The sequence below is a fragment of the Agelaius phoeniceus genome, chromosome 10, assembly GCF_051311805.1.
Source record: "Agelaius phoeniceus isolate bAgePho1 chromosome 10, bAgePho1.hap1, whole genome shotgun sequence".
Classification (NCBI taxonomy): domain Eukaryota; kingdom Metazoa; phylum Chordata; class Aves; order Passeriformes; family Icteridae; genus Agelaius; species Agelaius phoeniceus.
In genome coordinates this window covers 19,243,158-19,258,509 of record NC_135274.1, presented here as the reverse complement: position 1 = coordinate 19,258,509, position 15,352 = coordinate 19,243,158, and the positions used below count along the sequence as shown (strand labels likewise).

Here is a 15,352-nt window from a genome sequence, read left to right as displayed (position 1 = left end):
GGGCCTTTACTGATAAAGGCCCATTATCAGAGTATTCATGTATTTCAAATAGAAAAAAATGTCATTTTACTTGTTGCTTCATATAGAGACATCAACCACAAGGTTTTGTACTAGTTATAATTTTTATAAATTTCAAACAAAGTGTGGTTCTACACAGGTCAGAATGGCCTAATTACAGGAAGTTCATTTGCCCACTTTTTTTCTTGTAATAAATTCATACATTCTGTATTGACTGGAAAAAAGGACAGGTAATTCTGTGCTCCTTCCCTGTCTGATTATCTCTCATCAGTCACAATATACAAATACATCATTATCAACACCATGGAAATCATGTAAGAAAACAAACTGTACCAATTCTCAGCTGGGGAGAGGAAATCTTAGCAGCTATTTCAGTCCAGCTGCAAGAAGAAATACACATTTTGGATCTTTTTTTCTTATTATTCTTATATATCTCTAATCACATATATATATATTTGAAGTCTTTGAGTATTTTTGGAAAGGAATCACATGGCCTTTCTCATACCCAATCCTGTTTGAAATATCAAGACTCTAAGAAAATCATAGATAATAAAATGGCTTCTCATCACACACACGACCAGAACGTGACACACACAGAGCTTTGCTGTTGCTGGCAAGGAAAGCCAGAGCTCAGAAGTGGTTTGGCTGCAGCTGTTTGTGTTCAAGACAACGAGCACTGGTCTGGTTCTCCACCTGGTGGGGTTCCAGGTGAGAGGAGAGGATCAGGCCTGATTCTGTTTTAGTCTGGTTTACTAAAAGCAAGACTTGTGTGTCGTGCAACTGCCCGTCTCTGTTCGCCATTGGTGCCAGGGAAGGACTCTGCAGCCCACCCACACCTGAGTGGGCACTTTTGAGGGCAATTTTGAGGATGTGAAGTTTCTGAAGTTTCACAGAAGAGCAGCAGAGCAAAGAGAAGAGAGCCCAGGCAAACCCTCAGCCTGGAGGGCAGGTGTGGCCAGCCCAGGCCCAGGAACAGAGCCAGGCACGGGGCCAGCAGCAAGGGCTGCTGCAGCACAGATTTACCTGGGATCTGGTGTCTTCTACAGCCAAATCTTAGTCACAACCATTACCTTTAAATGACTTCTAAATGGTCACTAGAGCATCTCCAAACAGCACTGAAATGAAATCCTTATTTGCAAACTATGATTTTTAGGTCCATCTACCTGAGTAGGATGGTGTCAAAGACCTACAGACAGAATAAGCATACCCTAACACACATTAGTCTTGCTGGACTTTACCAAATCATCTTCTAGACTGTACATGGAGACTCATTCCCTTAATTATCTCTTTGCTTGACAGAAATACACTAATTGAAAGACTGCCCTGCATACTATTTAAAAAAACTCAAAAAGTCATCAAACCCCATTTTGTCTCAGCAAAGCCAGAAGGTTGCTCTTTTGTCTTTCCATCCATCAGCAATGTCACAAATCTTCAATTTGGCAGTTTCATACACTCAGGGTAACCCTTCCCTATCTCTCTCTCCCACACACAAAAGGTCACTATACTCTCTAATGTGCAATCAAAGCTCCCTAGCCCTTCCCTCTCCTATGCTTAGGGCAGGGGTAGATAGCAGCACTGTTCCTGTGCAAAATTACTGAAAGTAATAGAGAAACCAGAATTAACTCATTTTAGGGAGAGGATAAAGTAATTGCACTATAAGAAAATGTCGCTGCATATTTCCTTAGGGGACTGAAAGAAATCAATTCTTCCTGCAAAATGCTGATAACCACAGTAGACCAAGAGGATTCGTGTTCCTGAGAGCCTACATGTTACTTTTGAGGTAAATGACCGACACAAACAGGCAAGCTCCTGCCTCTGTAGAACAAAAATAGCTTCCAGAAAGGTCCTTTAGTCCTGAACAGAAAATGTCAAAAATCACAGAGTTTAGATATGGAGGGTTAGAAGAGCCATGGGAATCAATTGCCACATTCCAACTTATAATCAAGCAGTAAGTCTTCACAGGCAAAAAAAAAATCTGACTAACCCTTAACCTGCTCCAAGGCTTTTTCTCAAACAGGACTATCTGCCTGCTCCACAGCTATCCTGACTCCCATACTAAGGTACTTGCAACACCATCCTCCACTGAGACACAAAGGAAAACATTCGAGCCCCTGCGAAGGTGAGAGCAGAAATGACACACACACCTACTGCTTTGCTCAGAGGCTCACTTAGTAAAGAGTGGGTTTTGGTTTGCTTCATCTCCATTTCTAGTGCTTTCAGTGCCCTTTTTTATTTACATAAAGCACCACTAGTCTGAGGGTTAAACAAAACATCCCTAAGAGTGAAAGCCACTCACTCACTCTTGAGCTTCTTCTGGGCTCATTTTTACCAGACTAATCTTTGCCTGTTTGCAGCTCTTAGTCAATATTTATCTTTACTAGCAGCTAGTTTAAATAGCTAGTTTAGCTATTTATCTTTACTAGCAGTAATTATCAGTACTAGCAGCTTTTGTGGGACCTAAGACACAATTACCATCAAAATGCCTTCATGCCTTAACAGCTGCTCTAAATGAGCTAATGGCTTCTATAGGAATCAAAACATCTGTAATCACTTTATATTATACATTACATCCTTATGTGGCAGAGATTTGGTACAGTCCTTTCATCAAACGTCCTGGAAAGAAGTATTTAACAACAAACAATTTATCCACTCATTGGAGCATCTAATGCTCACTGCCTATTTGCAATGCTTAAGGATATTCCAAATGGGGGGTGAAATGTATCTACTCATAGCCCAGCACACAAGGAAAGCATGCAGTCTACTCAAACATGTGACAGTAAATGGCATTCAACTGAATTCTCGGCACCAAATGCAAAGGGTTGTGATCCAGCAACCAGAGACTGTAGAGGGGGCAGAGGAATGACTTGGACTGTAAAAAGAGTTCAGTGTTCTTTGTCACAGTAGCTGTTACATGTCTTTACTTCCCTGCTTAGCCCTGCACCATGCCAGGTGTGGAATGCTGTGTGCAGCAGGGCCTTCCAGGGCCATGACACTGCTGCACGGAGCCTCTCTGATGTCCCAGCCAGAAGTCTCCTTTCCACAGCCACCCTCAAGTGGGGTGTTTTTGGTGTTGACTGACAGCAAAAAGGGCACATTTGTGATGATGTATCAGCTGGAATTAAGGAGGACAGGGAAGGCACAGCCAGAGGCAAGCAAATGGAAAAACCTCCAGGTGACCCCAGGGTGGAGCAAGGACTCGTAACCACCACGTGCCCCTCTGCAGTGATGTGGTGCTCAAGCAAAGTTGCCAAAAGGTGCGTGCATAGAGACTCTTCAGCTCTGCTGTCGACCTAATTTAGGCCACATCTTCTGAAACAGTTTGATAATCAATGCAAGAAGCATTTTTCTCCTCTAATACTGAAGGTAGGTTTGATGTTTTGTGGATGTTTAATGCTCCTTTCAAGTTTGTTTTTCCCAGCTTGCCAGGTGGACAGCACAGTTCTCATCTGTTCATGTTGATAAAATTTTAGTGAATTATGAACCTCAGAGCTTGTGAGAAAGGCAACTTTGATCCAGTGTCCACCCAAGATAAAGACAGGTGGATGGGTCCTGAGGAAGGCTGGTCCTGCTGTTCAGCTGCCAGCCCTCTGTTCTGCTGGGAAGCTTTTGGCCACCTCACTTTCCTTCGTGTCTGACTCTACTGAGGCTGTGCTGCAGGAGTCGTTGTACGTGTCTGAAAAGGAGGACATGGGCATTGTCACTACAATGTGTCTACAGGATTTTTCATCTACAGTCTTGAGCTTCTTTCTTAAAAGCCTGGAATAAAATAAAACATAAAATCACAGTTCTACTGCTCTTCTAATTCCTTTACAAAAGGCAAGGGAGGCTCTTCTGGTGTGTAACTGTAGTGTGTGCCTGGCTTTGTTTTTATTTTGAAGCACTGGATATGCCAGTGAAATGAGAGCCATAGTTGGGCAGGTGAGGAGAGGACTGACCTGCTGTGGAGGTGAAGGAGCAGCAATTACCAAACTCCCTTTACACCACAGCAAAAATCCTGAGGTTGAAAAAGGATTTCCTCCACTTAAACAAACTGACCAAAAAAATCAAAAGAGATCAGTAACTCAGAATAAAGTTCTGGTAGCTCTCCATCACAGATCCCCAGAGAATGGCTGTGCCAGATTTTGCTTTCTTCTGCTACCAGAAGAAAAGCAGGGCACATTTGGTAAGTTATATTTAAGGATGGACAAATAGTAGTCTGAATTGTAAACCTCTGATCTGCAGAGTTGCTCAGATTCAGCTTTTCCAGTGCAACCTGTTTGGGTGTTAGGTCAGAACCAAAGCTGTGACTGGATGACTTTTAGTGCTGATTTGGCTGAAATCTTGCCAGAGCAGCCCTTCCTGCAGCTTTTGGAGTCAGCTGTGAAATATGATGAAGGCAGTAATGGTTCATGAAATTTTAATGTTTTCAAACCTAGGCCAGAAGCACAGCCCTGATGCTGGTCTCCATCCAAAGTCTATCCATGCCAGGATCAAAGCTGTCCTGCAGGCACACCCTGTGTATGAGACACCTGGGCTCCCTGTAAAGCAGCCAGCCTGAGTACTGGTAGCCATAGAAGTTGGATGGGAGATTCAAGTTCTGCTCAGAAAGGGGAAAACAATTAAGCCAGGCCAAGGAAAGCTGCTGTGCCTGACTAACTCTGACACCCAGGCACCAAATTTCAGGTTAGCTCATTTCATCACTTTTTTTTTTGCTATCACATTCTTTTTCAGTAGGGAGAAGAAAACAAACAAACAAAACAGTAACACATTTTCTCTATTACCTGCATTGCTGCTCTTAATTATGTTGTTACTGTCCCCCTCTGCTGGCTGCAATATGCTGGAGGGAACCCAGTCGCTTTTCTCAGAGACCAGTTTCTTCACTAACCTGAAAATCAGAGAACAGTCAGTGAATTTTCCTACTTTGACCCTCCTTGGGTTGTGTGTCTTAGAGGTGCATGTTGGGCTATTATTTCCTGAACTAAGGAAGAAGGCAGAGGACGCAGGGCAGTCCTACAGGTATCCATACAGAATCACAGAATGACCAGGTTGGAAGAGACCTTCAAGATCATCGAGTCCAACCCATGCCCCAGCACCTCAACTAAACCATGCACTCAGTGCCACATCTAGTGTTTTTAAAACACATCCAGGGATGGTCACTCCACCACCTCCCTGGGCAGACCATTCCAGAACGTTATCACTCTTTCCATAAAAAAGCTGTTCCCTAATATCCAACCTACATTTCCATCTTTTCCAGGAGGTTCTGGCTGTTCCAGATGTCCAGTTCTGTCTCTCTGCCATACTCACCATTGACCATTCTCTCCTTCCTGCACAAACTGCACTAAATCTCCATCCTCAAGAGAAAGAGAATCTGGGAAACAGCTGTCAAAACTGCCTTCAACCCGGAAGAGATTGCTCCCCTAAAATGAATGAAACAAGGCACCAGAAACAATCACTATGGATGAAAGAACATTGTGCAAGAGATTTTAGTTAAATACTGAATTAGGCATTTCAAGCTGGCAGATATTTCTTCTGTAGGCAATTGTGATTTATCATGCCCAGGGTAAATATTACTCAAAATTTGGATAGACCTGTCCTCTGCACTTAGACTTTAGGCTTAACCCACCAGCCATTATTCTGATATAAAAATTGGGTTTGTGACACCAGGTGAAATTATCTGGAAAAGTCTGAAATTAGTTTTTTAAAGACTCAGAGTTTTCCCTCATTTTGTAGCAGACAAAGTGACAGCCTGCAAGTATGGGTGACTTTTTATGATCCTCATCCTGATCAACAAAAGTCTTGTAATAATCTTCCAACACCCCAGATCAAATTTCCATCTTCTGTATTCCCACACATCCATGGATTTAAGGCTGGTGTGAACCCAAACCTTGCAGGTCACATTGTGATCCCTAAAGAGGAAGAAGTTTTGCTGGGAAAGGGCAGTGTAATTTTAAAAAGCAATTACATTGCTAGGGTTGGTCTCTTCCTCCAAATCAGAAGAGTTGGAGAGCTCATCCATGCTGGAAGGAATGGCTTCAAAATCTTCAAATGTGTCTAGAGAAGGCATTTGTCTGCTGGGCCAACCTTTTCAAAAGACAAATCAGAAAGAGTTAGCTATCAGACATTAGCCTCTTTGAGAATCAGTCTGTAAAATAAATGTCACATGTTCACTTCTCGCTCTTCCACTTACCGAATTGCTGGTACTTTTTTATAGCTTATTCCACAGTTTTGCCATAAAAATTATGTCACAGCCATTATTCTGTCTCTAAAAGCCTGCACCATGGTGTCCCTGTCCCTGGTGTGAGAGCAGCATGTGTGGTTGCAGTATTCACACCCATGGATACTCCCAGTGCTCAGCATTGCTCAATCCCCTCAGCTCAGGAGGTACAAAAAACAAGGACCGGGAATCTTCCTGCACAGCAAATGATAACTTGTGCTGACATGACTTTGAGAGGGCCATGATGATTCAGTTTCCAGCTTCCTCCACATGTTAAGTACAAAGCCATGGAATTTTGGTTGACTTCTTATCTCCATCTCACCCCAAGGTGATATTACCACCTGAGCAATTTACAAGATTATACCCTGGAGCAGGCTGCAAGTGCAGGGAAGGGACAGAGTGAACAGCAAGGCACAAAGACAGCCAGGGGGGTGAGGAGAGAGCTCAGTCATATTTGTGCTGTTACCTGTCTTACTGCATGATTTTCACCAGAACCACCCCAACCCAGTGGAATGGACTCAGTGAGAGATTTCCAGCCCAAGCTCAACAGCCAGTCTCTCTTCACCTAAAAAGACTTGTCCATAGGATGTGTCCTGAGGGAAACTGAGGCTGAGCCTTATGAGACCTGTCTGCCTGAGGCTCCCATGGTGCAAAAGTAGCTCAGGCTCTTTTGTGCAGATGGCAACCACCATCTGCACTTTCCTGCACTTGATGCCTGTCCCTTTTCTGGTGGGGATGGGGATGACTACAGTCCAGCTCAGAGGAAACAGACTTTGCATCTACCAAATAATTCTGTAGCCCTGACAGATACAAGCTGAATGCAGTCAGTCAATTTACCATGTGCCTTCCTAATTATTGTACCTGCTGGGCATTAGCTGACTCACAGGGACTTGGGTTGACCAGATGCTGAACCAAGTTCTTTACATCCTGTGGGCCATTGCTCTGACCACAAGGCATGGAGACATGCTCACACAGTGGGATTATGCACATCCCAGCACTCTTAACCCACACCAAACCCTGGCCTGAGGCAATACAAAACCCAAGCCAGGCAGTTCATGCAGTAAACAGAAAAGTGATCTGATCTGGGAGAAATAAGTTTATTAATTGGTGCAACACATGCTCATGCAGCTCTGCAGCCCCTTCTGCCACCCAGGGATTGTCTGCTCCAACAACTGCAACCCAGTTCCAAGGGACACAGGGACCTTCTTCCAGCACAGCTGCATCCCCAGCTATCCCCCCACAGGGATGGTCTGGTCATCTGTGCTTTTACAGGTGTAAACCAGCCTCTGCAGTGACACTGTCCTGTACCAGTTTATTCACATGAGCAATATTAGCAAAGGTCTAAACATACAAGAATACACGATTCTAATTAACTTCAAACTGCTACTGCAATTTCAGTTCAAATTCACAGGCTGGACTACAAACACCAAGAGAATAAGATACCCCTCTACTCCATTAGACAAAGCTTCCACAGTCTTTTGCCACTGTTAGAAACCTCACCAGCAAGAATTCCTTACAAATACATGCATCAGCCTCCCTCTTCCATACAAATCACTATTCTAATTTCAGAGACTAAGAAACAGCTTGTTTCTCATGCTTAATTCTTATAAAATAATACAGATCAAATTCTGAGCTCTCTTGCTTTCAATTAAAATAATTATTTTCAGCCTGACCTCAGAAAACCAGAATCTGGGCATTGTTTCTAAGCTAACGATCCAAGCTTTTTCTTTCTTTGTTTTGGTGGGAAATAATATTCACCAAAAGAGAAAACTCTCCTTATAATAAAGAGAGTAAATATTATCATAAATTTAGTTTGCACCCTCAAATTGAATTTACAAATACTTTAATTTTGTTTACCTGTCTGTGAAGCAGATCTAGGTACGGATCTCGTGGTGGGACCGGCATTACATTTAGTCTGGGCCAAAATGGTGTTCTCAAAAGCATCTGTGACAGGAAGTACAATTTGTGTCTTCAAGGTGAAACAGTGACCAGACAACCAGTACAAAGTGAATTCCTGCATCACCTCTGCAACTGACAGTCTCTTTAACAAACAGGTGGACTGCGGTCCAACAGTTATAAAAGAGGAGACACATGACCAGCACAAATGAGTGAAAGGACAGCAGCATTCCACAGAAAAACTGTAAGTCTGAGAAGGACAGAGAACAGCGAAATGAATCAAACAGAAGTATTGATGTTAATTAAGGAAGACAATTGCTGTGTGAACAGTGCAGTGTTCTATTTCATTACAGCTTCCTTACCCATTTTAACATATTTTCTTTGCAGCTTTTAAAATCATTTTGTAGGTGATAATTTATGGCTTTGATCCTAATCCATACAGCAGCAAAGGAGACCAGGGAGACCACAAATTAATGATTTCACCCTTGATGAACGCAACAGAATTTTGGGAGGCAATCCCTTGTGTTGTTACCTCACTCAGAGCCTTGGCAATAGCAGCAATATCCTCTGGTAAAGGGGTGATAATGTCCATTGTTTCCTACTTAAAGTTACTCAGTCTGGTGAGGGATGCTGTGCAGCAGTACTTTGTTTTTAACCTATGAGGAGCAAGTCAGTTCTATGCTGCAGGTAGTTCTTGCACCTTGAAATCCCCCCTGCCCCTGCAGCCACAGGGGATGCTGAGATCAGGGCATCTGTCAGTGAGGAAAGCAAGGCATAAACCTCACACTTTGGGAAACTCTGGTGCTGGGTGCCAGGATGGTTCTAAACATAGTGCCAGGGGTCACTGGCAAAAGGAAATATTCTGCAAACAGCAAAATTACTTCTGCTGTCTCTGAATTGTTTCCTCCAACCTCTCTGTTCCTCTTCTGCTGGGAGTGCCATGGGAGATAGCTCTGATATTTCACCAGTTCCATCACTGACCTGTTCACTGGCTCTTCCTACCAAGTTTTTGTGCAGAACAACACATTGCTATGAAAGGAGTCCTCAGCCCACACCTCTCCTGTCTGTCCTACAGCAGAGGTAACTGGATCCTTGTGTCCCCCTAAGGCAAATGGTCAGGGAAAGGCTGACAATGGAAACTGGTGATCTTCCAGTGGTTGAGGAACAGCACCCCAATTTAACTCTTTGGTACTGTTTGTTAAACAGTAATTTTTGAATCCGCTGCAACAAATTGGTGGAAATTCTGCTTGTCTGAAATGAAACACTGCACCTGAAATGACTATGAATGCACAGTCTAGCCTCCCCTGTAGTCTTCATGCACATAGCTCCTGCTTCTCTCATTAAGAGTAGACACCAACAAGGGAAGAGGGATGCAAGGACTGCAGGTGAAGGTGAAAAGGAGCCCCTTGGCTCCCTGCTGCTGCTCCCTATGGAGGGAGGCAGAACCAGGCAGAAAATTCAGATCCAGGTGACAGCCTAGAGCTTTACTTCCCAAAACAGGCAGGGACCTGGGGGTTTAATTCAGGCCCATGCCTAGGTGAATATGAGTGCAGGGGACAGGCAAGGGAGTAACAAGCTGTCTTTATCCCAGTTATGCAGATAAACTGACCCCAACCCCTAATGAACTCCAGTGTCACCCACCAGCTGTGATGAGATGTGAATTTAGTGAATAATATCAAACAAGGTTTTCATGCAGGATGGAAATAGTCCTACCTTCAAACCCCAGGGGAGTTGGGTCACTCTTTATTTCATGTCTCTTGACTTTAACTGCAGGAACAAGGGGACCTGTGTGGAGTTTATAGAGTCACAAGGCTGTAAATATTGTTAAAGGAGAAACTTGCTTTCCTACACCTGAAAACACTAACTACCTACCACTTTTAATTTCAGCCAGAAGAATGACCAACCCCTGGGTTCTGGGTGGTGAAGATACACACTTCTGTGAAGTGGATAGGGAACAAACCCTTTTGTCAAAAGACATTGAGATATCACAGCAAAGAATCTGCTTCCCTTGGGGTCTCACAGATGTTGCCTCTCACTCTTGCCCAGGAGATGGCACTAAGGCAGCAGACCCGCAGTCCCCGCCTTCAGCCGTGAGCCTGGCAGGGCACAGCTCACAAAGCCAACGCTTCTGACCCTCAGAAGTGGGGTCCAGTGTGGTCCGTGTGCAGCCCCTCTCCTGTGCCCCGACTGCAGATGTGGGGGGACCTGAACTGCCAGGAGTGAGGATCAGACACGGCAGCAGCTGTGGCCAGAAGTGGTGACCACAACACCCTGGCTAGGTCTGCATCTGGGCTGATGCTGAGACAAGACTCAGGCTTCAGTTCTTCTGTCATCTGAAATATTTTCTTAAAGTAGATGCTGTAACTAAAACACTTAATTTAAAAGCACTGATTCTGTTTTCTAGCTTTGAAAATCATTGCAGAAGTGGCTTTCTCAGTATCCCAAGAGATTGCCAACAGTCTTTTGGCAGACAGGATTCTAGGATAGGACTTTTTGATATGAAACTGTAACAAATTTTAACTTTCATTGCAATTCACACATGATGTCTTTGATACACCACACTAAAGAACAACCCTTGGTTGCCCATTTTCTTTGTAGATATGTGCTTCATTATGTTCCCCAGCTTTGAAAAGAATTATTAGGAAATGACTCAGTCTTCCCATAATTTAGCAGCTGATCATATATTTCTGAGTTGTTGCTGAGGGCAAAAAGCTGTAAAAACCTCTTCTCATGTGTTATGCCCATCACTTCCATGTGAGGATGGTCTAAAGGGGCTGTCAAAGAAACATTTGTAGGTAGTGAGACTGCCACATCCTTTCTCTGCCCATGAACCCCACCATGCCCTCAATCCCTGACAGCCTCCTTGCAGCCAAGGATGTGGCTCATATCCTTCACAGCTGTTGAGAAGGCAACAGATACTGAGCAACTTTCTTCCTGACAACTACAGAGCAAAGATTTTTATCCAAATTAATTCTGCCATCTTTCCTTCTATTTCGATTTTTTGAATTGCCCTGAAAATCTTAACCTGGCAAATCAGTTCCTCCAGTCCATTCCAGGAAGTGCCAAAAGGTAGCATATTCAGAATTCCATGTAAGACCATATGTTCTGTTGTCAAAATTATCCCTGATAAGCAGGCATATGTGCCCACAATGCTACTGGAAATCCAACCCACATCAGCCAAAAATTAATCCAATTTCCATGGACATCAGCAACACTTTTTGAAGCCTACAATGGAGAAACTGGGAAGAGTCACTCTGTGGCTGACAGCACACCTCAATACACATTCAAAATGTCCTGGCCTGCCTCCCTGCAGGTGTTACACTGGTGCTCACTCTTCTTCTACTGGAACCTCCTGCTCAGTAAAAACTGGGCCTGAGGTGCTCACTCTGAGCAGCATTTGGCAGTGAATGTGCCAGGCAGCAGGCAGGGAGAGGGGGAGCTAAGCAAGCAGCAGGACAGTACCTTTGGTGACAGCAGAAGCATTGGCTGTGGTGCTGATGGAGGAGGCTAGGGAAAAGCGACGGGTAACTTCTCTGTCCTTAGACTCTGGATCTGGGAGAACAGACAGATGCAATGCAGGGCAGGGTTAGAGGTTAATAAGCACTGGGGGTAAAAGATGTTCAAAGCAAAGCAGCAGCTGGAAAAGGGTAAAGAAAAGAAAGGTTGCTCCTCTAAAAATACCCTCAAGAAGGTGAAAAGCAGGGAGAAAAAATACCCTCAACAAGGTGAAAAGCACAGAAAGTGTTATTGTGAACATATTCTCAAAGCAATTCCAATTGCACCAATTTTAATACTTCAGAAAAGAGCCATGCCAATTATTATTTTAGCAACCAACTAGTGTCCAAGTACAAAACACAGAGATGAGCATGATGGCTGGAATGGGGTGTGTGTCTACAGATGAGGTTTGGATCATTTTAGACACTGAACTGCTTGTTCTGTGATGACTGACCTGAAATACACTGAAAAACAAGCATGAATAGTTTGGAGTTCACATTTGTCATTTCTAAAATTTAACTGTGTGAATGCCTGAAAATATTCTCCAAGCTTCCTTCTTTACCAGCGCAAATCAGCTTGGAGAAAGTGAAGGCTACATAGTGGTTTTTTGTTTCCTTATTTAGCATCCTGCCTTTTCTCTAAGTCTGCTCAGGAGTAAAGACACAGATTCCCCACTTTTCACTATGAGATGTGCTGAAGTTGTGCCCACCCCAAGGAATATGAACTTGGCTCTGCAAACCAGGATGGTTAATGCTGACCCAAGGGTGGGGAGATGCAGGGTGCTTTGAGTGTGGACTTGGATACACTTTGGTGCCAGCTCTGGGACGGCTGCCCCAGGGATCTCTGCTCTGATGGAGTGCAGGATGCCAAAGTTTCTTCTCCAGACATCAGCATTTCTTTGACTAAAACACCAAAGTGATTATATACAACATTTTCCAGCCTGTCATATCCAGCCTAGGCAGACAGTTCAGCATTTCTCTCAGCATCCATGCTCCAATGGCAATACCCAATCTTGTTTACACCCTGGTTCATTGGGTTATTATATTGTTTAGACCTTCCTTTTTATGTGCTCTTGACAGGAACAGACACAGCAGATCTGAACCAAAGTACATTCAGCTCAACACACCATCCTTCACCATGGCCAGTAACAAAAACCTTTAGACAAAGTGTTGAGGAGCAGGACAAGCTGACTGCAAACACTTCCCTTCTCCCAGCTTCCAACCTGCCTCAGCAGCCAGCCCCTGCACTGCTGAGAGGCTTTGCCTGCAGCCATGACCAGCCTGTCTGTCAGCAGCTCCCTCTGGCCAGGAGCAGGTCAGCCCCACAGAGGGAAGCAGGACACTGTGCAAGAGGTGCTCCACAGGAAATCTCGAGTAACCAGCCCCAGCAAGGCTTTGAACTCAGATACCTACAGCTGAGCTCTTCTGAGCTGTGCTTTGCTGCCTGGAACACTGAATACAAGGCAAGACATTTCTTATGACAAGAAAAACTCAGATTAAAAAGTAAAAGAGACCCCAAACAAAATTGTAAATCTAGACTTGCAAAAATTACAGCATTATTTCTGAAATCTGTGTTTTGTCATTGATTTTCCTGAGCCACAAGTTCTAAAATCCACTTGTTTTTATATTCAGACATTAAACTTTGTTTGTCCATCTTGGATCTCACTACCACATGCAGCCTTAATCTGGTAGCCAGAATCTTACAGCAGTGCTGACTCTTGGTGCATTCTTATCTACTTTATCACATCACCATTTAATGCTTCAGTATTTCTGCTTTTATGCTTTCATCTTGGTTCTTCCTCCTTTGATGCTCACCCTCTCCATCACTGCATACTAACCCTTTGTCTCACAGAGGAAATATTATTTATCAGAACAGAAGAAAAGCCACACAAAAACAATAAAAGGAGTAATTACAGTATCTTTTCAGAAAGTAATTATAAGTAGTCAGTCAATTTAATTTCTATTCACATTTCTTTCTTTCCTCTAAAGTCTCTTCCTTGTACAGCTATCACAGGAACTCACAAAGCTCTCTTTTCATGGATATCTACTAAACATTTATGCACAAGTACCCAAAACACAGCATTTTATGGTGTCATATAACATAATTAAGTGGAATAAAACCCCAGATCTCCTGAATTCTGGTTCCCCACTAGGCCACAATGGAACAATATTTGAAAAAACAGTGACATCCAACCAATGAATGATTTCACATATGAAAATCTCACGTAGCACAACAGATATGATACTCTTTTCCTTCAAGCCTGTAAGCTGCTGAAAGAAGTTCAGTTGATCATTTAAAACCAGTTCACACTTTGACCCTTGAGAGAAACTGAAACAAATGTTATTTGCACTGTGCACCAGTAAAAGACCCAACCAGCCAACCCAGAGGTTGCCTTGCCAATGCTGCTGTGGGAGCAATTTTTGGTGACGGCGTCTTTGAGCAGAGGAGCCACTTGTGTGCACCAGAAAGGAGCATTTGGGTGAGATGCAGCAGCACTTTAGGAAACAGTGATGGATGGCACCATGGGATGGAGAGAACATTGTGGGAGTGCAGGAGACAGATGGCCTGAGACCAAATGCTGCATGGGTGATTTTACCTTTGGGTGGAGCTCTGCGGTTGGAAAGACCTTGCAATGTGAATCGCTTTCTAGCAAGCGCTGTGCGCTCAAGGTTAAGGCTGCTGGAAGCATCAACTAGGAGAGAGAGGGAGAGGGAAGAGAAATAAGGAAGGAAGGGACAGCTGTTCAGCTTATGGGAAAGGAAAGGTTAGCACTGGATGACAACTAAAAAGAAATCAATAAACTTTGATTCAGTTCAAGCCTGAGCAAGAGCTAATCAATTAGAAAGGTGACATGAGGTCAGGGTGAGTAAACCAGCTGAACCAAACAGACCCCTGGGTTGAGTTTGGCTCACTGAGTTTTAATGGAGAACAACAACAAAACAAAACTAAAGAATAACAGGTGAAGAGAGGTAGCTCTTATCAAAGGAAAATACAATTTAGTAGCAAGCTAGTGCCTTCTGTTATGGAAACACATCATTGCTTGGAGCAGTGAGTTGTAGGGAGAAATAAGAGATGAAGCCTTGCAGTACAGGACATGCAAGTGTTGGGAGCAGTCCCACTTCTGCAATCCAGCACTGGCACTGAAGAGTCTGCTCTCACCAGCCCTGTGGCTGGTACACCTGCAGCCTTACCTGCTGAAACCTTTCTAAAGCCTCTGAAGCTGGCAGGGTCATGCAATTGATTTCCTGATTTGCTGGGATGTAAGGATGCCATGCCAGCAAAGCTCACATGCCAGGCTCCTGCATGAATAATCAGCCATGCTGTCTGACAGCTGCCTCTGCAGAGATCAGTCACAGATGGATCGAGGTCCTGAGGCTCTGGGCTTGAAAGATACTCAGTTACTCACATTGCAGGAAACAGGACCTAGCTCAAACCCCCAGGTCCACACATTCCTGCCAAGTCCTCCATCTGCTCCTTTCTTGTTGTGGGCAGATAACACCCAGAAGGTTTATGGCAAAGGAGCAGGAGAAAAACCATGGGTACCTGCTTCTGAGCCTTGGGATTTAACCAATAGATTTTCCTCCTCTTTAGTTCACACACTATCACATGAAAATCTTTAGAGGGACAAATGAAGACCAAAAGTACAAAGGGAACACAAAGACAGTGAATCCACACTGACAGACAAGCAACTGACAGATTAGCTGTGCTTCCAAAGGAAAGTGCATCCCATCACTTCCTGATTTGCAGCCA

At 43.9% G+C, this 15,352-nt stretch overlaps 1 protein-coding gene across 5 annotated transcripts in view; it reads right to left on the bottom strand.

The window, feature by feature from the left end:
* Positions 1–103: 103 nt before the first annotated feature.
* Positions 104–15,352, bottom strand: part of MCF2L2 (MCF.2 cell line derived transforming sequence-like 2) — a 152,917-nt gene continuing 137,668 nt past the window's right edge. For 3 of the 5 annotated variants that reach the window (XM_054639104.2, XM_077184086.1, XM_077184087.1), the window contains exons 27-34: positions 14,199–14,294; positions 11,570–11,659; positions 9,821–9,892; positions 8,069–8,155; positions 5,960–6,078; positions 5,302–5,414; positions 4,779–4,882; positions 104–3,691 (exon numbers count right to left, since the gene is read on the bottom strand). In XM_054639104.2, coding sequence (XP_054495079.2) covers positions 3,591–3,691; positions 4,779–4,882; positions 5,302–5,414; positions 5,960–6,078; positions 8,069–8,155; positions 9,821–9,892; positions 11,570–11,659; positions 14,199–14,294 — 782 coding nt within the window. In that variant the 3' untranslated portion in view covers positions 104–3,590. The remainder of the gene's footprint in view (positions 3,692–4,778; positions 4,883–5,301; positions 5,415–5,959; positions 6,079–8,068; positions 8,156–9,820; positions 9,893–11,569; positions 11,660–14,198; positions 14,295–15,352) is intronic. The other 2 variants (XM_077184088.1, XM_077184089.1) reach the window with 2 other exon arrangements.